The sequence below is a fragment of the Sclerotinia sclerotiorum genome, genomic scaffold (genome assembly GCF_000146945.2).
Source record: "Sclerotinia sclerotiorum 1980 UF-70 scaffold_5 genomic scaffold, whole genome shotgun sequence".
NCBI lineage: Eukaryota > Fungi > Ascomycota > Leotiomycetes > Helotiales > Sclerotiniaceae > Sclerotinia > Sclerotinia sclerotiorum.
The window spans coordinates 1,594,827-1,617,049 of NW_001820831.1; the positions used below are offsets into that span (position 1 = coordinate 1,594,827).

Genomic DNA, 22,223 nt, shown 5'->3' on the forward strand with positions numbered 1-22,223 from the left:
TTTAGTCGTCTCTCTATTTGCTCTCGAGCTCCAATTGTCGATCTCTTTGTCGACGGCGCCTTATGGTAGAGAAGAGAAAGCTGATAAGCCCTTGTGGTCAAAACTACATCCGAACTTTAGCCCTTCAACAGAATTTATTTCCTTCGGTCACTTTATGAAGGAACCGGACTTTGGCACTATAAAGGGAGATTACATCTCAACAACCTTCCAGGAGATCTATTTACCACTAAATCGTGGAGCTAACATTACATCCGAAAGACGGTTATCTAAAATCAGAAAGGACTTTTTGGCACTTAGGTGGAGAAGGCATTTATCCTAGGAGGCGGGAAGCTAGAAACTGGAAATCGGAAACTCTCACGTATATCTCTGGACACGAGTATCCAGAGGCAGCCTGCTGTATGACTGACTTGTCAGAAATCTTTGCGGAGTTGGGCATCTCTCATTACCTCCACAGCTTTCTCGAGCAAGGGTTTGACACATGGGACACAATACTGGACATAACGGAGTCCGATTTCGATGCCCTTGGTGTGAAACTCGGCCATCGTCGGAAACTTCAGAGGAAGATTGCCAATTCAAGGGGTCTGTCTTCAGATCGGGCTCTTGCATCACCCTCTAGCACGACGCCAGGTGACACTCATGGAGATGAACCAAAAGTAGGAGGAGGGAGAGACGCTAAGGATGGAGGTAGTGGACCGCATGGAGCGAAGCGAAAGTACAGAAGGCATCCCAAAACAGACGAGAATGCTCCAGAGCGACCACCGTCGGCATATGTCATATTTTCGAATAAAATGCGCGAAGATTTAAAGGGGCGAAATTTATCCTTCACAGAAATAGCCAAATTAGTAGGAGAGAATTGGCAAAATCTATCACCAGCCGAGAAGGAACCATATGAGCAATCGGCATACAAAGCCAAAGAGCGTTACAATAACGAATTGGCCGAATACAAAAAGACACAGAGTTTCAAAGACTATTCACAATACCTCGCCGATTTCAAACAAAAGCAAAACCAGCAATTAGCGACTGAGATGGATGTTACGAAAAGGCCCAAACTGGAAGCCCATTTTAGTACAGCGAGCAGTGGAACAGCAAGTAGTGGTGGCAGTCAGACCGGGGCAGAATTTCCCTTGGGTCGCATGCGCGTAGATTCCTCGGCGTCATCGATTTCTCCATGGCATGCATCAACCTCACCCTCGTCCGCTGTCATGACACCCACCATACCGGGCTCGGCGAATGGTCATAAAGTACCAGGAATACAAAGTAGGCTAGGTCCAGGGTCACCAACCGAGATGCCGAAGGTCCTCCCTGGTTATCGCGAGACCATGTTGGGGTCAGGAGGGTCACCGATCGATACGCCGAAGGTTCTTCCTGGTTACCGAGAGTCTATCTTGGGCCCAGGGGCTCAGCAGTGGCGAGAAGATCATCGAGATGAAAGCAGCATTGCGCAACAAATGACTCACGCAAATAGCATCGAAGCGCGCTTCGGCCAATCAAGCCCCGCCACTGCCGGCATGCAAGATCATTCGACCTCGAATGATTCCAAACATCATCGCCGCAATCCCGAAAGTAACCAAAATCCTCCTCCGCCATCACTTACTTCGGAATCAACTGTACAATCCTCTGGCTCTGTAGCCAGTAACTCCTCCATGTACCCCGGACCTCGAACCCCATTAGAACCGGATTTGAACCGAGCTCTTCCCATGCCTTCATTATATCCTCAGAAATCTGGAAGCTACGACGGCCAATTACCATTTCTATCCGGTCATCCATCCTTATCACCCCAGAACTCCCTACCCGGATCTCAACAATGTACCAATGGTTCGTGGCAATTCTATCATGTTTCTTTCGTGTCCCTTAGCTTTCTTTACACATTCACCATAAGTTATCAATAGCTAATTAAATACAACAGTCAATCAAATCAAGGACTTTTCCACTACAATGCCACCGATTAGACGATATAGTGAAGTTCCCCAGAGTCTCTCGAACACTATGGACAGTATAATGGGCAGATCCAACAAACACACGTCTGATAGTTCGCATCCTCAACCAGTAAATAATTATGTTTCGACCGCGGAAGAGATCGACCTTGACCCTATCAATGCCTTGTTGAGGGCGGGAGAAATTGTGAATCGTACCAGTCGCGAAAGACAATTTTAATTGTTGATTGGTTCTCAAATCTTTCAAACAGCTTAAAGGGCGTGGCACGTACATGGAAGAACAAGAATCGATATATCTTGTTAAATTTTCTCGGTGGGTCTTTTTTTTCGGCGTACAGGATCTTAGGTTTGGATGGAGCCTGGAGTCGTTGGGACATCGAGGGCACTCATGATTATGATTCCCGGAAAGGTTTTTATGACATACTGCCCTTGTTACTAGACACGAGACTGCATTGTATGATTTCAAAGATAAATTGGATTGACAGGCAGATGAGGATGTATCCTTGAAAGAACTTTCAGAGTATTCTATAACTGGAAGATGATAATCATCTGTTTTTTGATATATATTTTTCTAACTCATTCGATTATAAGCGCGAATATTCACTATCCAGGTACTACTCTGATGTACATAGGAAGATTGAACCAGTGTGCTGGAAAGGAAGGAATCTTTGGGATTCAAATGGGAATGCAACACCTTGGGAAGACAGCAATTTTCCGAATCCGAGAGATGCTGGAACTGCATCTCCCATTTTTCATGACATGATATGATGATATGATGTCACACATTTAGATGCGGAGGATTTTTCCCTCTTTGCAATGTAGCGAGAATGAAATGCATTTTAGTTGATGCATACCTATTATTAGTTGATGCTTTTATGAATATTCAAATATATATTTAGTATATTATATTATATGATGTTGTGTGGGTATGGTGTATAGTTTTATTTGATAAGGTGAGGTTTTGTGAGGAGTGCGGTGAGTAGGGGAGGGGACGGACGGAGGGAGGGAGGATGGAGGGAGGATGGGGGGAGGTGGTATGTGTGTGGTGTGATGTATAATCTTAATATTTTTATACTTATATATATATTTGAATACTATATTATAATGTAATTCAATTCATTATCAAGTGTGTAAATAAATAGATGAATAGATGGGCGAGTAGTATGTATATCTATACATAAATATATACATTTAATCTCACATTAAGATAATTCGTCTGCTGATCATAATACAGAGTATGAAGGAAGGTAACTTGTAAATAAGACTATAAATCTAAATTATATAGTTCTAAGAGTTGTGATGTTTCTGGGATTTTGATGAAGTTGATGGATTTGTACGCTCGAATGAGGAGGTGAGGTGAGGTAAGGTGTACGGAGTATGTGTTAAGATATCAAAGTACAGTAAATCAAACTGCCAGAGTAAATTATTAGAGAAACCTCGAGGCTAAGCAAGAAAAAACTTATTAAGGAGGGTGATGATGATGATAAGGAAAGAGATGATATCACCGTCCTAAGAAAGCTCTAGTAAGAAATTTACCTATCAATATATAATATATAATATATAATATACAGAGTGAATTTTGGAGTTGGAGTCGGAGTCGGAGTCGGAGTCGGAACAGCTCCCGATGGATGAATTAATTAATTGTTTTCCCCCTTTTTGGGGAGGTTCTCGGTTAGGGTGTGTGTGAGGGTTAGGTAGGGAAAGAGGGAGACGGGGAGAGAGGGAGAATTTGTGGTTTGGAGTTTGGACATTGAATTGGGTTGAATGGAGTATAAAATATTTTTTTATTTCTTTTTATCTACATCAGATATGGAATTTATTTCCATTCTAATAAAGAGAGAAAGGGAGAAAGAGAGAATCTTTTGGGATTGGAGGTGGGAGTTGCAGCTTGAAATTTAAGCGGAAATGGAAATGAAAATGAAAAACTTGATTTATATACAAGTGTCATACCATATCCTTCTACTAGATATACAATGAATGAACAAATGATATGATAAGATGTAATGTAACAAGAAGTTGATTTACTACAATTGGTGAACCCAACAATCTGATTATTATAAATTTTATTTCCATACGTACTTATTCTCGTCTTCGTCACCATATTAAACTTGCACCATCCATCCACATCTCCCTCAGATCTTCTTTAAAGGTAATTACTAGACTAGATCAATCTAAAAGTTACTCGAACCAAATAGATTAGATTCTCATATATAGCACGCCTAGTAACTGAAAAGAAAAATTATCTACCTACCTATTCAAATATAAGAATTCTGAATACAACAGGCAAGAGAAGAAAAGACAAGACAAAATAAAGTTAGTCAAGTCACCAATTAGATGATACTTCATATTCAAACTTAGGCCAAAAAATCTCAATGATAGAAATCTCCACTTGAGATGTTACATAAGGAGAATGAAAGATCAGTGAGAGAATTGGACTAGACTAGATGATAGAAAGTAATTCACACTTGTAGGTTGACTGCACAAATATTTTAAACTAATCTTTCTAGCTGTAAACTCATTTCCCAAAAGCACTTGCATGAATTCCTATTTTGAGGAAAGTCGGGGATTATGATCAGAGTTTATTAGGCGTAGTAATTTCATAAAAAGTACAAGTAATTGTCAATAGCTTTTAAGCGAGTTGATCGAGGATCCTGATGTAAAAACTTATGCCAAACAATTCTAAGATGTTGAGTGCAAAATAAGCTATTACTAGTTCTCATCAAAGGTAAGCATTTTTGTTTGTTCTTTCAGATGTTCTCCATTGGAAATTGTGTTCCATCATCCACATGTGCTTTTACATTTGTCTCAGCACTCAACTCTTTCCCCTCAACTTGTTGTGCCCACCGCTCCGGCATAATAGTCTTGAAATCAAATGTGCCCTTTGAACTCCTGACCACTTCTCCCTTCTCCGTAATGACCGCATCAATATACATACTGGGCGTAACGTCAAAACTAGGATTCCAAACATCAATTCCTTGATGAGCAATAGCCACTCTAGCCGTTGTATTCACATCTACATGTCCATCCTTTCCTACTACAGCTCCACTTATTTGTGTAAGTTCTGTTGGAGCTCGGTCCTCAATCTTTATATCTGCTCCTGAAACCGTCTCGAGATCTATACTTGTTGTAGGTGCTGCAACTATGAACTTTATGTTGTGAGCTTTTGCAAGAACGGCGAGAGAATAGGTTCCAATTTTATTGGCAGTATCACCATTGCGAGCGACGCGATCTGCTCCTACAATGACAGCAGATATGTTTTTGCTTTCCTTCATTCGGGCGAAAAGAGCACCGGCCATAGAATCAGTAATGAGTGTTGAAGGAATCTTTTCGTAAACAAGCTCAAAAGCAGTGAGTCGGGAGCCTTGGTTATAAGGACGAGTTTCAGTACAATAGGCGTGGTCGAGGTAGTTCATTTTGTGCAGGCTGCGGATTATACCCAAGGCGGTACCGTGGCCGGAAGTAGCTAGGGAGCTGAAGATGGGATTGTTAGTACCTGTTTCGTTTTCAGGGATGGAAGAAGGTAGAACGAATGGCATACCCAGTATTGCAATGCGTGAGAACACTCAATTTTCTATATGTCCTGTCCGGTGCCCCTTGAGTGCATGGTGGGCTCGTTGTAAAAAATTTCGAAGGATCCTCGTCATCTTCCTCGCCTCCAATTGGCATCTGTTGTCGTCTTAGATATTCCGCTCCATATCTACCAATTGCCAAATTGGTGGTGAGGTCATCTTCTAAGATCTTCTCTGCCGCATCAATATATCCCTTTCGAACATCCGCACAAGCAGCACTGTCATCCAATGCATTTGTAGCTTCCGCAGCAGACTGAGAAACTCGTTTGAGAAGTTTGATGGCATTTGAAAGATCAACGGCAGTAGGTCTACTACCTAGGAGATAATCAAGACGTTTGTTGATATATTGGACAGCTTCCTGTTTCGTCTTTGAACCTGAAATAATTCGCATTAGCTAATTACCAATACTGTTTGAGTCAATCGTCAAGAAGTACCAACCATCTTTTTCATGATGAAGCTCTACGGCCAGCGCAAGAGCTGCCACAATCGCGATTGCTGGGGCTCCTGATAAACACTTAGCCATTAAAGCTCATCATGATGTCCGACTGACAAGAGAGCAATAGATACCTCTCACACGCATCGACTTGATTGAATCAAATGCCTCTTCACAAGTTGAGACATTATCATACACAAACTCATGCGGAAGTCTCAACTGATCTAGAACTTCTAGTCTTCCTCTGCCATATTTAATGGCTTCTAAACCAGCCATATTTTCGATCGTCTGCGCTTTTCCTATTTTGAGGTGTGGATGCGAGATGGAATGAAAATGAAATTGGAGAGAGCGACGGCAAAATATAGTAAAGGATTCTTTTATATGTAAGAAGCCGATATTTACAGACAGAGAAAGGAAATGGTTGCAATACAGAATTTAGTTTATGCGCATTTTGGTGATTGTCAAGAGAGGGTGAATAAATATGGATAAATGGTTAAAATATAAAACATTAATAAGGCTTGATATAAAATTTCATGGAGTGGAAGGACCCCGCCCCCGCCCTACCACAAAAATGGCGGTGAAGATTGGCAAAACATTACCAGTCTTTTGTGCCCAAACCAATGGCCGGCCCGGGTGCTTCTAGATATTTTCATGTTCTTTTTCGAATTTTATAGCCATCATATCATAAACTTCAGCTAAGCATTTTGGAGCTAGAGGTCATCATATTCGTGGCTCGCTGAACCTTTGGTGGAGTGCTCTTCACCGGATGATCGAAGTTGGCGGGCGGGAGACCCTTTTTCACCAATTTTGAAGCTAAACGGGAATATCATGACACGGCTAAGTAGCCTTTGTATCGATATGGAACACTCTGTTGGGATGTCTGTCGTGTTGAAATTGCAAGTACATTATGGGCAAGTCTATTCGTTCAATGCGCAAGCTGCATATATGTTGAACCCCTTTTCCTGCATTCCTCCTGGTCTCGGCTTGGTGCATATTCTCCAGAAGAAATTCTGCTATAATGAAAGTACTGTATAGTGTGTGTTACGCGTGGTCTCTGGAGAAGACTGATGTTTGTTGTTAATCGTCAAGCACGCATCTACAAGATGTGGTATCAGTATTAGTATCAGATTCGATGCTGTGAGCTTAAAACAAGTCCGCTGCAATTGAATCTGTTAGCGAACTATCTAGAAGTTTTACTAGTCTTCTCGCTTTCCATGGATAGCTCTTTTTTTTTTTAAATTCAGTTTAACGTGGCCTGGCTTCTAGTGAGAATATATCTTCACTGGATGGAGACATTTTCAAAGGTAGACATTTTGGGCTTTCAATATTGAAATATTAGGATTAATGATCTGTGATTACTTTAAATAGTAGTCAGAGCTTTTATGACAAGTGCATTTATTGGAAGCCCAAATTGAAAGCAACCGAATGATAACTTTACACCGTTTCAGCTATATTGAAGACACATTAATGGCACTCACGCCCACTTATGGTGAGATGGCTCCAGTGTATACCATGTCGTTCTCTTTTCTGGTACTACTTTATTTAAATTGGAATGAGTTTGAGTGAAAGTAATCACAGCATGTACAAGCTTATTTGAACGTCGATTTCATTATGATACGGACCTTGCGAAGACAGTTCATCGTGGAGGACGAGTTGCATTCACATAAATGCTGACGAGATTGCTTTCAAATGTGGAATTAATATTAGCCTGTTGAACATGTCTGGAGAGAAAGCAGTACCGATGTATCTACCCGGGTGTGAATAAATCGTGCCTGAGAGGAAAACGACTTACCTGTAGGCTGATCCAAAAGTTGTTACTCAATTTCTACCTATTGATTCGGTTAAAAAAACCTTCAACTTTGATCGGCCCGTGAATAAATGGTCACTCATCCCGGGAAAACTTCAGGCAAGTTGGGATTAGTTTGAAGATAAGATTGGTCTGCCGCATATACCTTCCTCATTAGTACTCTATGTAATAGTGGGGGATGCAGATGATATACATCTGTACAACTGAAGCTTCGCACCACCTCGTGAGCTTTGGACGTTACATGAACCGGAAGATACACATTAGAAACACACATTCATTGCAACGACTAAGATAAAACTCTGGTACCCAAGCCTACTCACCAATTAGTTTGTTGAAGACCTTGCATATTCAATTTCCACCAACCAGCCAGTCAACTAAAATTATGTCATTCATAGTTACTCAATTTAGTAGTCCATACATACCACTCGCAGCAAGGCAAGAGGCTCTTGACCGAGCATTCGCAGATCCTGGAATTCCAGATGCGATTCATACAACGAAATCATTTTGGATGAAAGAGCCACATCCCGAGGTTGCAAGTGTACAGTCAGAACATCTCCCAGAAATCGCGAATTACGTCATCATTGGTTCGGGTATTACAGGAGCTTCAGTAGCACAAGCTTTGTTAGAGGGCCTCGAGGAGGCTAGTCCATCAGAAACCCAATCTTTACCTCAGCCGAAAGTCATCATGCTAGAAGCTCGAGACAGTTGTAGTGGTGCCACGGGAAGAAACGGTGGGCACATTTTGGAAACTGGCGAGGAATATGCTATGCTCAAAGAACGTTTGGGTAAAGATGAAGCTATTAAAATTCATAAATTGCGAATTTCCCACCTTGAAGCATTGATCAAAAGTGCCGACCATTTGGGACTGACTGAAGAATCACAAGTTCGTAAAGTGCGATTCTTGAGTGTGTATTTTCACAAGGAGGGTTGGGAAGATATTCGGAAAGATATAGAGGTTTTCATGACTGATATGCCCAATGATTCCAAAGGATGGGGTTTCATTGAAGCTGATGAATTGGCGAAGGTAGACCTTTTATTATTGTGAAATGTCCCTCTTCTCAGTAATGCAAAAGTCTGAACAGATGGCGATTAGAAGTTTTTGATTGCTGAGTCCACTTGCAACATCAACCTACGGAGATTCTTTTGCTAATATTTTAAAGGAGTTCGGGATACCAAATGCTGCTGGAGCAGTGACAGGTATTGCAGGTGCAATGTGGCCCTACAAATTTGTCACAGGCCTTCTAGCACACCTACGAAAACAATTCCCATCAAACTTCCTCCTTGAAACAAACACTAGCGTTTCCCAAATCCATCGAGGCGAACACTATTTGGAAGTCACCACACCCCGGGGAACAATAAAATCCAAACACGTAATCCACTGCACCAACTCTCACATCGGACACCTCGTCCCGGGCATAAAAGGCTGCATCTTCTCCATTGTCGGACAAATGTCCGCCCAACCACCCGGAGACAAATTCAAACACCAAAGCGACCACTCCTGGATCTTCAACTATGCCCATGGTTTCGACTACCTAACACAACTTCCCATCAGCGCATCATCTAACGGAGAAATGATGATGGGAGGCGGCTACGCACAAACGCAAAATGGCGGAATCCACGAAGCTGGCATTAGTAAAGATTCCGAATTAAACATGTACGCTAATATCCACCTGCGCGGTGTTCTAGGCGCCGTCTTCGCACCTGAGAATTGGGGTGCGCTTCATGTGCCACCGGTGAAGTCAATGTGGACGGGTAATATGGGATTTAGCACCGATGGATTACCATGGGTAGGAGCACTCCCCTCGTCTGTGACAGATAGGAAAATCACAACTACACGGAGCAGTTATGAAGGAGCTGAATGGGCGGCAGCGGCTTTTTCAGGTGAGGGTATGGTTCATGCTTGGTTATGTGGGAAGGCGTTGGCGGAGATGATTCTTACGTTTGATGTTGGGAGGGAGGGGGTTGTGATTCCGGAGTGGTTTCCGCAGGCGATGGTTATTTCTGAGGAGCGCCTGGCGAAGGCGAGGTTGGAGAGGTATGCAAAGGATTGTGTTGTGGTATGACTTTTCAAGTTGCGGTATGATGGGTATATGTATATGAACGGTATATTCTTAATATTTATCGGGTAAGCTGTGAATCTCTACAAATCTTCTTGACGCTTTTTCTACTTAGTATACAAGCAATTCGGCCTATCCGTCCTACAAGATTCAGAGAATAGATATCACAGGAGTGTATATGGAAGGGTAACCATTTGATCACAATTAACATTACCTACATTTCATCACATTAAATTATCTACCCAATAAATACATCCGAGTAACCAATATAATAAAACAAGGTCAAAGAATAACCCACTCACACTCATCATAATCATAACCATAATCATACCTACCTAATCATACCTACCTCTAGGATTACAAAACACACAACTAATTTAAAGAAAGCGGTTCCTTCATCAAAGATTCATTAAAGATTCCCTGGCATATATTAAAAACCGCCATGTTTTTAAGAAAAGATACACAATAGGAGATATATTGAACTGATTGTTTTCAGGCGGAAGCGGGGAAAAGTAAGGGAGGAAGAGGGGACGGTAGTAGAAAGTACTAGGTAGGCAATCTCATATTCTTCGCACAACCCTTTCCTGTCGATGATGATAGCTAGCTTAGAGGTACGGGACTCAGAAATATGGATATATATTTCCATCTTGAATCACTCATTCGCGCAATTCGACACCGTTTTCCATCAGGACCCGAAAAAGCCTTCCAAGGTTGTATGAAGGACTGCAAAAAAAACTAGTTCTCCATTGAATAGAAAGATAAGGTTTTGTGAGGAAGAAACTCTCAACTTGAATTTAAATGTATCAAAACTTGTGATCGTCAATCTTTACCGTGTCCTGTTATTCAATCCAGCGCCAGTTTGAAAAGACAGTACCCACTGCTCCTATTCTCCTCTTGTCCCAATCAGTGGAATATGCGTCTATCCCAAATCCACAAACCCCAATAAAACAGCCTCTTAATATGTGTTATACACAGTGTATCAAGTCACTGCACTAATTATGCGTCGACACCTGAGCTCTTCCCTTTATCGTCGGAGAAGTTGCCAGTTGGAGACGTTGACTTTGCACCCCATGCCCACGGCATCCAATTTGCACTGGATGTTCTCTCCGCTTCTCTTCTTCGATTTCCAACTTCTTCCGTCCCAGAATCTGCATCAATTTTTTCAAAATCAGGCTCACTCTTTCTTGAGGTCATGCCACTCATAGAGCTCTTTGGTCGATCGAGGTTATCATCTTCACTGCTAGTGCCATCAAATGACATACTAGATATATTCCTAGGGACGCGCTTTTCATTTTGTAAAGTTTGCGCTTCTTTATCCAATGCCGAGAGAAGTATTGAAAGACGTTCACGTTGTGCTTGAATGAAGGTTATACGTTCATTTCCAGATACATGGGGTGGTATTAACATTCCACTATTCGACAAATCTCGACCTTCAGATCCACCAGTAGCAGCGTTGGACGAGGTAGCAGCGGTTACTGCTGAGGCAAGGAGCGAATAAAAATCAGTTGCAGTGCTAGTAGCACCACCAATAGGGTTCGATGGGAACGAAGGTCTAGCAGATGGCAGATTGAAGCGCGCCATGAGATTGTGTGTATACGAATAAGCTGAAGGTGTTGATGGCGGTGTTGGCTCTTTAGGCGGCAGACCAAAGATGTGCTGTCTGATCAATTCTATTGCCTGATTGAGATATGTCACACCTGCCGCTTTCGCACGTTCATGGGCGGAGGCTATTAAATCGTCAATAGCAAGCTCATTATTGTGAAGCCATGGATGAACATGTGTTTGGTAGAGGACCCTTGCGCCTTGAGTTTGAGGAAGGATAAGGTATAGGAGGAAACCAAGGCGAAACCAGGAATAAAAAGGAATCCTGGGTAGAAGCAATTGTTAGAATTTTTCATGGGTAATGCGAGAGAAAGAGACGTCAGCAAACCAAACTAGTATGAATCCGACCCAAGATTCAGCGAACAAAGCAATCGCAAGAACCACCCAATACATAAGCCATGGTGTTAATAACGCTGGATCCGAGGTCTTTAGAGCTTTGTAGGATGCGAAAACTGGAAAAAGAAAGGTAGGAATAGAACTGAAGAGTTTTAGTATAATCCTAGGATGTATCGTTCCTCTGTATCAACGCTTCCTTGAAGGCGGGGTATACTTACGATAAGAGCCTTGCGAATGTGTCGAACATGATCACTTTGGTCCTTCAAAGAGGTTGCTTCTTGTAAAGCTTTAAAGGTTACCTAGGTATACTAGGTAATACACGAAGTTGATTCTGATAGTGGAAAAGGTATAGTATCGGAGTACAGACGATGAATGTGTAGATATGAGTAGGTTGGTGAATTGATGAAGAGGGAGATGAGATAGAGATGTATTAGTGAGGATGCTGATCTACCGGTCAAGCTCTAGGATTCCTTTGAGGTTAGAAGGCTTTAGCGTGTTTCTTATTATTACGGGGTATCAGGTGCCCATATTTGATAGCCGAAATAGCCTAAGACATGCTACGGATTATGGGAACGGAACCACCATGGGATTTTGTATTTCTTATTTTGCATGAAAACAGTGAACTTGATGGACTTCATAGGCAAATTGATGATAATTGTTAGATCGATCCCCTATGCAGCTTTGTGCGGCAATGCAAGGCTACCAAATACAACCGCAGCCTTGTCAGTTTGCTCAGTAATGAGTCTGGTGGTCTTACAACTGTGCAGCGCCCGACCCACCGAGGTACGAGCTAGGTACATCAGATCAGTAGTAGATAGGGTAGGCATAGTCAGCAGGTCCCCACTACGGAAACATGGAGCCGCCCGGGAATGACTAATTTAAAGAATTGACCTGACAGATCATGGGGTAAATCTGCACATATCTATCTGCTGTCCAACCGCCCAGAAAAGCATCTGTATGAATATGAATTGATGAGCTTGATGGCCTGATATTATTCACGCCAAATGATATGGGCCGAGATTCTTGGATTTGGCACCTCCCAACAAAATCTCCGAGAAGTCGCATACTCGAGTAGTAACTTCATATAAGAGAGAGGTCGTGCCTTCTGGTAGGTCAGCCTAAATTTCTTTTCCCACTAAACTTCCCCAGCTTCACCATTTCAACATTCTTTAATATCACCTACATTATCTACACTCCATACCTATAACAGCCGCCAGTATGTGTATTGTCTTGGCAACTACCGCACATCCATCCTACGCACTTATAATTCTTGATAATCGAGATGAGTTCATTCTTCGGCCTACAAGCAAACCACATTGGTGGTCTTCCCATCATCAAGAAATCCTGTCAAGTCGAGACCTACAGCGCGCCGAGCAAGGAACATGGTTAGGGATTACGAAAACAGGGAATTTTGCGGTTCTTACGAATTATCGAGAAACAGATACCCACGATAAAGATCATCCTGTACAAGGGACCAGGAGTCGTGGCGGTATGGTCACGGCTTGGTTAACGGCAGATAACGATGAGAGCACACAGCAATTTGTACACAGGCTATTAGAAGGTGACGGGGTAAAAGGCGTTGGTGGGTTTTCGTTGGTTTGCGGAAAATTGCGGAAAGAAAGATCGTCTGATAACCAAATGGAGCCTCTGGCAATCATCTCAAATAGAAGCGGAAATCCAGACCAAGTGCCCTGGGTAGCCGCGAGAAGAGGGGAGGTTTATGGCTTAAGCAATACTTCATACGACGACCCAATTACTTGGCCCAAAATCAAGTCTGGCAAGGAAAAGGTGTTGGAGGTTGTGGAAGAAGTGGTACGAAATGGCCTGGGAGAAGAGGAACTGGTTGAGAAATTGTACGCCGTTCTGGACATCGATACACTCCCGAAGCAAGATGACAGTCAAGATTTCGAGGAGTATATCTATCAACTTCGAAAATCGATCTTTATACCTACAATCGGCCATGCAACGTCACCTTCGGAAATTCCAAATGCAGATGAAATCGCGGCTGCTGTCGGAAGAGGATCATCGCCACCCGGAGACTCACGAGTTGAAGTGGCGGGGGAGCAGATAAAAGTTAAAGAGGAGCAGAGACCAAAATCTGAGAACAATAACATTGTATCTGGCGTTTATGGTACCCAAAGACAAACCATCATCCTCGTAAATTGGGAAGGACATGTTACGTTCATAGAGCGGTCCCTATTTGACGGAGAAGGTAATCCATTAGAAAGAGGTCAGGCTGATATGAAATTTGAGTTCAATATCGAGGGATGGAATGGGGGAAGCAACGGAAATGAAGGGAAATGAAGTATACCCGCATGCAGTGCCATAGCTTGCTAATAGGATAACAGACCACAAAATACAATAATGATTAAGTCAACTAATTAATTCTACGTGCCAAGGGCATAAATATTTAGTAGCACTGGTGACTCGGTCAATACATATATATGATATATACTCCTGAAGGTTATCTGTCCAATTTTTTTAAAACTATTCTGCAATTTTCATTCGAGTCCTTAAAGGTTATATCAATTTTTCGAATCAAATTAATTTACTAGCTAAGTGAATGATGTATTGATGACTTCATCATCAGTGTGTAATATATTGCAATGGTAGTCACATAGTAAGAAAGCTCCTGCCGTACTCTTTCCTTATTGGTAGATTTGGATAAATGTTACAAAAGTGTAATACTTCTTTTTCATCTTAGTTTTACTTCAATAAGTCTTCCAAATGACAGCCTATCCTACAAATTCTTTCATGAATGAAAGGGATGAATGAGTGATATCAGGTTCTTCGACTCCGAGCTTTTCCCAATCACAGATGTTTTGGCTTCGGGCAACGGTGAGGATATGATAACTTCTTCTGGGACAAAATTTTATTCACCTGCCAAAGTCCCGAAAAACTTTTCAGCACTTCCCATCTTTGTCATTTTCTTCTTGCTTAAATCTTCAATTGTTGTTTGCTCGGTCAAAGCACAGCCATATTCTGGAATAGGGCTTGCGATTCGATCAAAGAGGCTTTGGAGTGTCTTCAATGTCTTGAAACGGGAGAGAGGCGGGAAATCGTGGTAAGATCGACCTTCCATATTCAATCGCTTGAAGAAGATCAATATTGAGAAAGCGGGAGTTGGATCAAATCCAAAGCAAAACTTTCACAACCATCGAAGTTATCTCGTTCCATGATTGTATTGCACTTGGCTTCTGGTCAATAAGCTCTTCTAAAAATCACTTCCATACACTTTTGCTGAGACAATTTTTGTCACATTATGCACGTTTTGAAACTTACATGCTAACGCCTTTGTTGTTGTACAGAGCAACTTAGAAAACATGGCCAATTATAATTGTCGCATCCCCGCTCTCCCATCAACTCTCCTAGCAGAAGGTGATACTCATTATACCTCATCAAAGCGGACCTATTATACGTACGAGCGAGGACCAATCGTTGGCCAAAACACACCTTGGCTAGTAGAAACCTCTCCAGTTCTTGTCAAAAGGACGGCTCCTAATTCTCCAACCTTTCGTGGCACAGCTTGCTCGCCTCGCAATGTCAGCAATCTACCTGGCCCAGTGTCAGCCTTACGTGCGCATGTCAATAATTCACCTGTTCCAACCTCGTCCTCTCGCACTCGTCTGGAAAGTCAACCCCACGGCCCAACTTCATCCTCACGTACTCGGGTAAACAATACAAAAGGAGCCCCTTCACCAAACCGAGCTGGTCCACCGTTGCGTTCTCATTACACGGCACAAACAACAGCTTCTGCTGCACGTAGGATCATCCCAACTCCGCCGGACTCAACTTTATCCTCGCTTCGACGCATCGATAATGCGAAAGACAGTGTCTACCAAAAACGACATTTTCCACCCGACTTAACAGCTCAAGATATAGAGTTCCTAGAGTCTTCAGAGCCTTCTGCTAAAAAGTCTTCAGCTCCCGCTTCCTCGAAACGTAGCCAATATTGCAATTTATCATATTCAGCTTCGTCTCCAGACATCAACAAGTTGTCAGTCTCGAATGAAAACATTCCCCCAGTTCCGTTCGCTCCAAGAAGTGAACTGCATGAAAGAGTTTTGCACGGTCGTCGTGGATCCGCGAACGCCAACAACTGCTATCCTCATCCGCTATATAGCAACCCTACCGTTGCTAGCTCATCCTTGACAGCGTCTGCTTCCAGTACTGACATCAGCCAACCGCGTTCTCGGAGCCAAAGAAAAACAGAGCGCGAATCCTCAAGGATACCAAGTCCCACGTTAGGGTCAGGATCTAAGTCGAGACCCGCCAGCCGTCGTCATCTCCATTCCCCAATGAGACGTGCTATAGAGAAAGGGGAGGAAAGTCGGGCACGCAGAAGATATATCTCGCCAGTTGAGGGACTGCCACAAATTCATACAGGTAGAACATCTCCTCCGGAACCTTACCACATCGCTTATAAAATGCCAGAAATTACCCCGGAGCAAAAAGTAGAATCTGCTTCTTTTCCCAAGTCAAAGACATTTGGCGTCTTCTCTACACTCAAGAACTCATCTTCTATTCAGTGGCTCAATAGCAATCGGTCAACTTCGAATCCAATTCGTGCTGCCGAAGCCACTATTTCAACAACAAAATACTCTCCTATCCCAGAATTTACTACAAATACTCTCCAAGTTCATACCGCCCAACCTTCTGCTTATTGGTGCGGTAGATTTCAAGCTGTCTCCGACAGATATCAGAGTGATGATTTTCATGTTTGTGTTATTAATCCTCTTCCCGTTCCACGAGACAGCGATGTCAAACGAGAAAAGCCATCGGCTCACTATAGGCGTGGTGGTAAGAGCCTTCTAGGGACTAGTTCCTCATCTAGGTCTGATTCACCTGCCCCACTCCTAGAAAAATCCCTCAAGAAGACCCAAGCAAAATCTTACAAGACTGTTCTCACCTTTTCAACTCCAGCACTCTTTCTTGAAGATTTTGACAAAAGAGCTCAGAAAGTTATGATATTCCTTGCATCATTGTGCTGTACAAGCCCAGCCAAGAAAAGTCTTCGGGAATGGCAAATTCAATATGCCACCGCATTGAAGAATAAAGCTCTGATGCCTAAAAGTGATCCTGATGATAAGGGATTCTTTGGAAGAATGGGAAGAGTCATTAGTGATGGTGTTACTGGAAACAAAGGTGCCACTAATGGGCGAGGAACTGGAATGGGAAAGCGAAGTGCTTTCGGTCTCAGGAGAGGTGGTAGAAGTGTTGGAGGGGACCACTAATTATTCTATCTAATTTATGGATCGAAGCTTGGATGTAGTAAGAGCAAGGATTGACATATTGGAGTACTAACATACTTACGATTTCGGCTTCGAGGTGGTGGAAGAGACTTGCATATTGATGGAACGATCGTTATTGGACTTTACCACTACGAATGGATATGGGAGGAGCTCAATGCGTAAGGTTTTCCGACTGGGTGAAATGGTTACGAGAGATGCAATACAATATACTAAGAAACGATGCAACGGAATGAGATACGACAATACGATTTTATGACAACCTTATGACACGCTATGGAATGGTTCAACATAGTTATCTTACAATAAGATGGGGCGAGAAAATAGACTCCGAGGCATTGTGTGTATAGTAGCTACAGTTGATTATTCTGACTTTTGAGAGGAGAATGGGGAAGAGCATTAGAAGTAGTAATTATAGTAACGTTTGAACGTATGAAATACAGTTTCATATTGTGTCAAAAGGAAAAGTGCACGAGATGAGTTGAAAAGCAATATCATATGGGGCAAATGCAAAAGAACTCGAATGTAAAAAAATTCAAATAACATGGATAAAAATGATAAAAATAGTATTCTCAAAAACCCCAAAACAAATCCTTATATAAAATATACAATAAATAAAAAGGTCCCGCATTCATCAATATCCATATCCATATCCATCTCCATTTAAATTACCACCTCCTGCCTTGCAAACACCCACCACTCACGCACAACATTTCTTCCCATCAACCAACCTACTCTCACCATCCGTCAAATTCAAAACACTCTTCAAAGCGCCATCCCTACTAGCAGCCGCCACACTACTCGGCGTACTACAATACGAAGGCGGCACATCCAACGCAGGATTCTTGATAAAGAAATGCCGCGGTCTCAACAACAACGTCATCGGTTCCGCAGGCATGATGGGAAAATCCTCCGGACTGGGGAAATGCGTTATGCCAAATGTATGCCAGAGAACAATATCCGTATTTTGAATATTGGCTTCGCCATTCGCGATCCATTCTGGGAGGCCGGCGCTGGGCTCCCCCGATGTTTGCGGTACGTGGCGTCCTGCGGGGTGCAGTTGGTCGTCGGAGTAGGGTGTAACGTGGACAGCGTGGCGGGCGAAACCGGCGCGTTTCCAGACGAGTGAGCCTTCTTTGGGAAGGAGCTTGGGGACTTCCCGACTGACGAGTTTGTAGGAGACGGGTTTGTGGGAGTAGGGGTTTAGTTTGTTGGGGTTGGCCATTTCCCATGTGCGGGATGTGATGCCGTCGTAGTCGCTGATGGATTCGTTGACGGTTTTGTATTCGGTTTTTTGGGCGAAGAAGGCGTTGCCGTGGGGGTTTTCGGGGGAGCCGACGGCGCCGGCGCCGGGCATGGCGTCCGCTTGGAAGACGGTGTTGTTAGGTCCGTCGATGTTAGAGTCGATGCGGAGACAGAAGAGATGTTGATGGTTGTGTGCGTTGACGCCGGGGTAGACTTCGGTTCCCCAGCCTTTGGTGTCTTCGCCGGGGTTCATGGAATAGGTGTTTAAGATGCCGGTGAGTTTGATTTCGAGTTGGATGGTTCCGTCTTGGTGGAAGATCCAGTACACGCAGTATTCGTAGTTGGCGGCTGTGAAGATGTGGGAGACGATAAGTTTACGGCCACGGGTTACAATGACGGAGTCATCGCGGAAATCGGTGTGCTTGAAAAGGATACCGGCATCTTCTTCGTGAATGCAGATGGCGTTTTTGATGGTGGTACTTTCACCGGCGCGGTTTACGAACGCAGCGTCCTAATTTGATTTATGTTAGAAAAGACTTCAGGTATCCATTGAAATGAGAAAAACTGTACCATGTAATGAATTGCACCTTTGCAGTCACAGCCGAGGGAGAGACTGTTAGTCATGTATCCTCCTCCATATTCACCAAGATCGAAAGCGTGTTTGCGTTGATGAGGATGTTCAGGGTTACCGTAAGGAACAACCATCTCTACGAGAGAAAGTCTGTAGAATACTGGTCTAACAGTTCCCTTATCGTTGTATGTAATATTGTTGAGGACAATTCCTTCCTTGTAATTGAATCCAACATGGAAATTCCAGTTTTGCCAATTAATCTCACGACCATCAACCTTGAATGATACACCAGCTGGTTGGGTAATATTGATTGGTGTGATGTCCTTTCTGTATCCTCCTTCCTTTTCTATGCTTCCTGGATGATAGTTATTTGGTGCTGCCTTACTGACTGGTCGTCGGACCTCTGGGATATCAATGTGGATGATCTGTTGTTTTTCCGCATCGTAAATAGGACAGAAATCGAGAGGGAAGGAGTATTGAGAATCATCCATATGAGGTCGATAATACATAAGCGCTTGTTGTAGACGAACGTTATTACCGAATCGGTGGTCATAACCAATGGTCCATGCTATAATCGCTTAGAATAAGGGGAGTAAACGAGGTAGATATGAGAGGCTTACGATCGCAATACACTTTGTGCATATCTTCCGCTGGGATACCACTCAAAATACATTGCTCAATTACCTTTGGGTCTTTTCGAACAACATGCTCAACGATTTGAAGATCTTCCATTGTGATCTGCATTTACTGTTAGCTTTAATGTCGCAAGTAGATTGCACAAGATTCTAGCATGGATTAAATACATACCAGAGGTTGTACACCATCAATATGTTCCCATTTCACCACCTTTCCCTCTGCCAAATCAACCAAGCCATCATAGACCTTACCACCTGGCGCAATCACCACCACATCTGCTATTCTCTTTGGTCTTGGAACAACCTGTGGACTTTCAAGCCATTTCATCATCTCCTTCTTGCGGGGTTCATGAAGTGTGATGGCATTGTAATGAACAGATCCCTTTTCAGCACGAATGATCTGAACCGCTTTCTCAATCTCTGCATTGGAGAGAGGATCGAATGGATGAGGTGGAGGAGAAGTAGCAGAGAAGTGATGTGCGAGTGATTGAAGTCTGTTGGAAGCCATTGTGACGAATTGCAAGTCACTTGGAGGGAAAAATGTACAGTGAGTGAGATATTCAATTGAAGTTGTGAGCTCCCTTGGTAGAATCCCAGATTGAAATGCTTCTTTGACAAGAGAAAGAACAATAGGAATGATATATAGAAATAAAGATAATTGAGGAACTTCCAGCGTCAACTATATATCTTCAACCAGCATCTCCACTGAATGTCAGGTACCTGTGCGTGAGCGGGACTCTCTGTATCAATCGGGTCAAGACACGACAGTTTAATTCTAGTAACTTTTCTCAAAGGGTATGCTATTACATTTCTAAAAGAGTATTGTGAAGGTTATCGAATGGCTGGATATGCATGAACAAATCCTAGCTCTTCCAATAACATGGTCGCTGTCCTTGATAGCTGTTCTAACGCAGTGATGAAAGCTTAGAAAAGTGGAGCGAGGGGTTCCGATAAGGATTGAGATAAGGACCGTCTAGACCTAATCGAGACATAGAATCCCGAGACACGTGATTAGAAAGTCCCTCGATTTGAGAGATACGAATTAGGGATTAATTTCCGGAAGATTTCGTGTTGGGGTGGATGAGAAGTAGGAAAGTGATGATAGGGAGGGGATGTCTTTTTGATCGTTTTAGAAACTTTGTTATGTAAATCAAGATGCGATTTCGGAAGAGCTTTGGATTTGATCGATCGTTGGGAATATTTGGCAAAGTGTCAATATCGTGTCCTTCTCATGATCGGTACAGCAGTATATGACTGGCACCATTGGCCGAGGGACACTTTAAGAAACAGGAAGATCACAAGCGAGGAATGGGGATTATCGCACTGTTCTGTCGAAGTCTTTTACAGATCAATCAAATGGTATTTATATAAAAGTCATATTCGAGAGGTGAGATGCAGAGCATTTTATCATGGTCAAGATGGGCAAGAGATATTTCAATCTTATATATTCAAAGGTTAACACTCGCTATACAAAGTGTTTGCTAACAAACATTTGGACCCGATTGTAAAACCTTCGCAACTTCCTGGGCAAGAACGTCATGCATTGGATAGGTAGGATGCAACGAATTCAACCAGAAATATTCGTTCACTGGTATGTAACAAGATGGATCAGTATAATTCGGTGTCGGTGTACCACTGTAATAATTTTATTAGCAAGCGAAAACTGACCCGAGCGATCAAAGGGAAAAACTTACTTCTCATAAGCAACGCAGTACGCGGTAGTATTTTGATAGACAGAAGTCTGGGGAAAACTCTTCGGGTTGTTTAATACTTTGGTGAACAGAGTATTGGTATCAACTGTGAATACGTTGACATCCGAGAAAGTCTTCTTGAGACTTTGAGCAAGTGCGGCAAGACGATTATTCCAATCAGCAATGTCAAGCTTTTCTTCAGCTTGATATGATGCTCCCCCGGAAATTGCCAACGGACTCCTGTCAACGGGTGGGACATTCAGGAATGCAAAGTTTCGAGCACCGATATAGTAGAGTTCATCTACCAGACCGTGGTAAACGGCCATGATTCGTTCATTAAGGTTTGCAGTTGCTGAGGCTCCAAGGTAATACGAATTACCGACATCGTTGATACCATCAAAGATAGCGAAGAGAGTATTTCCAGATGACCATGGAGCTGTATCTGGTTTTCCTGCGTAAGCGGGAAAGAATTGATTCTCGATTTGCTCGGCTACAGAGGAGACTTGTGGTTCATAAGGGGCGACAAGATCAGAGTTGATCGTGGCTCCTCCATACGCCAAATTATACGTCAAGACGGTAGACTTGTTGTATTTGACCGTGAGAAAGTCAACCCAATTTTGGCCATTGGTAGCAGTATATCCTAATCAGAATTAGAGCTGGCTAGATGAAGTTGAGGGTGTCTTACTAACCTGGATATGTAGGATTCCCAAGGGGATTAGTGGGTGTTGGCTGAGTGCCGTTCGTCTGAAATCCGCTCGCTGAGTATGAATCCCCACTAATATAATCAGTAAATGCATCCGGACATTATTTCTCCTGCAATTCTCACAATGTAAATGCATATTGGATTTCGTTCCAACCTGGCCAATTCGAGGTAGCTTGGCATTGTTTGTGAGTATCCTGTGCCAACGGTGCTCCTTGGACGGAAGCTACAAGAGATGTGGCAGTAAGCACAGTGGTAATGCGTGATGAAACCATGTTCACAGATGTTGACGAAAGGTGTATGATTTTGATGCTGATAGTCAGAAGGTTGGGTAGAAGATTTCAAGAGAGAGACAATATTTATATATATATATGAACAAGTTCAAATGGTCACC

At 42.9% G+C, this 22,223-nt stretch overlaps 9 protein-coding genes across 9 annotated transcripts; 5 read left to right on the top strand and 4 right to left on the bottom strand.

Moving 5' to 3' along the window:
* Positions 1–398: 398 nt before the first annotated feature.
* SS1G_04584 (hypothetical protein) lies at positions 399–2,154 on the top strand (the record flags this gene model as incomplete). The annotated part of the gene is made up of 2 exons (XM_001594726.1): positions 399–1,815; positions 1,907–2,154. The coding sequence occupies 2 exons, from the start codon at positions 399–401 to the stop codon at positions 2,152–2,154; spliced, it is 1,665 nt and encodes a 554-aa protein (XP_001594776.1).
* A 2,527-nt stretch (positions 2,155–4,681) lies between these two features.
* SS1G_04585 (hypothetical protein) lies at positions 4,682–6,212 on the bottom strand (the record flags this gene model as incomplete). Its single annotated transcript, XM_001594727.1, has 4 exons — positions 4,682–5,405; positions 5,473–5,878; positions 5,942–6,007; positions 6,071–6,212. The coding sequence occupies 4 exons, from the start codon at positions 6,210–6,212 to the stop codon at positions 4,682–4,684; spliced, it is 1,338 nt and encodes a 445-aa protein (XP_001594777.1).
* Positions 6,213–6,794: 582 nt separating this feature from the next.
* Positions 6,795–6,971, top strand: SS1G_04586 (predicted protein; the record flags this gene model as incomplete). Its single annotated transcript, XM_001594728.1, has 1 exon — positions 6,795–6,971. One exon carries the CDS (start codon positions 6,795–6,797, stop codon positions 6,969–6,971), a length of 177 nt encoding a protein of 58 aa, XP_001594778.1.
* Positions 6,972–8,125: 1,154 nt separating this feature from the next.
* On the top strand, positions 8,126–9,806 carry SS1G_04587 (hypothetical protein; the record flags this gene model as incomplete). Its single annotated transcript, XM_001594729.1, has 3 exons — positions 8,126–8,648; positions 8,733–8,767; positions 8,904–9,806. 3 exons carry the CDS (start codon positions 8,126–8,128, stop codon positions 9,804–9,806), a joined length of 1,461 nt encoding a protein of 486 aa, XP_001594779.1.
* Positions 9,807–10,796: 990 nt separating this feature from the next.
* Positions 10,797–11,985, bottom strand: SS1G_04588 (hypothetical protein; the record flags this gene model as incomplete). Its single annotated transcript, XM_001594730.1, has 2 exons — positions 10,797–11,667; positions 11,957–11,985. 2 exons carry the CDS (start codon positions 11,983–11,985, stop codon positions 10,797–10,799), a joined length of 900 nt encoding a protein of 299 aa, XP_001594780.1.
* A 971-nt stretch (positions 11,986–12,956) lies between these two features.
* On the top strand, positions 12,957–14,042 carry SS1G_04589 (hypothetical protein; the record flags this gene model as incomplete). Its single annotated transcript, XM_001594731.1, has 1 exon — positions 12,957–14,042. The coding sequence occupies one exon, from the start codon at positions 12,957–12,959 to the stop codon at positions 14,040–14,042; it is 1,086 nt and encodes a 361-aa protein (XP_001594781.1).
* Positions 14,043–15,061: 1,019 nt separating this feature from the next.
* Positions 15,062–16,972, top strand: SS1G_04590 (predicted protein; the record flags this gene model as incomplete). Its single annotated transcript, XM_001594732.1, has 1 exon — positions 15,062–16,972. One exon carries the CDS (start codon positions 15,062–15,064, stop codon positions 16,970–16,972), a length of 1,911 nt encoding a protein of 636 aa, XP_001594782.1.
* A 715-nt stretch (positions 16,973–17,687) lies between these two features.
* On the bottom strand, positions 17,688–19,946 carry SS1G_04591 (hypothetical protein; the record flags this gene model as incomplete). Its single annotated transcript, XM_001594733.1, has 5 exons — positions 17,688–18,743; positions 18,803–19,149; positions 19,189–19,371; positions 19,424–19,541; positions 19,611–19,946. 5 exons carry the CDS (start codon positions 19,944–19,946, stop codon positions 17,688–17,690), a joined length of 2,040 nt encoding a protein of 679 aa, XP_001594783.1.
* A 973-nt stretch (positions 19,947–20,919) lies between these two features.
* Positions 20,920–22,104, bottom strand: SS1G_04592 (hypothetical protein; the record flags this gene model as incomplete). Its single annotated transcript, XM_001594734.1, has 4 exons — positions 20,920–21,073; positions 21,133–21,769; positions 21,819–21,904; positions 21,956–22,104. The coding sequence occupies 4 exons, from the start codon at positions 22,102–22,104 to the stop codon at positions 20,920–20,922; spliced, it is 1,026 nt and encodes a 341-aa protein (XP_001594784.1).
* Positions 22,105–22,223: the final 119 nt, after the last annotated feature.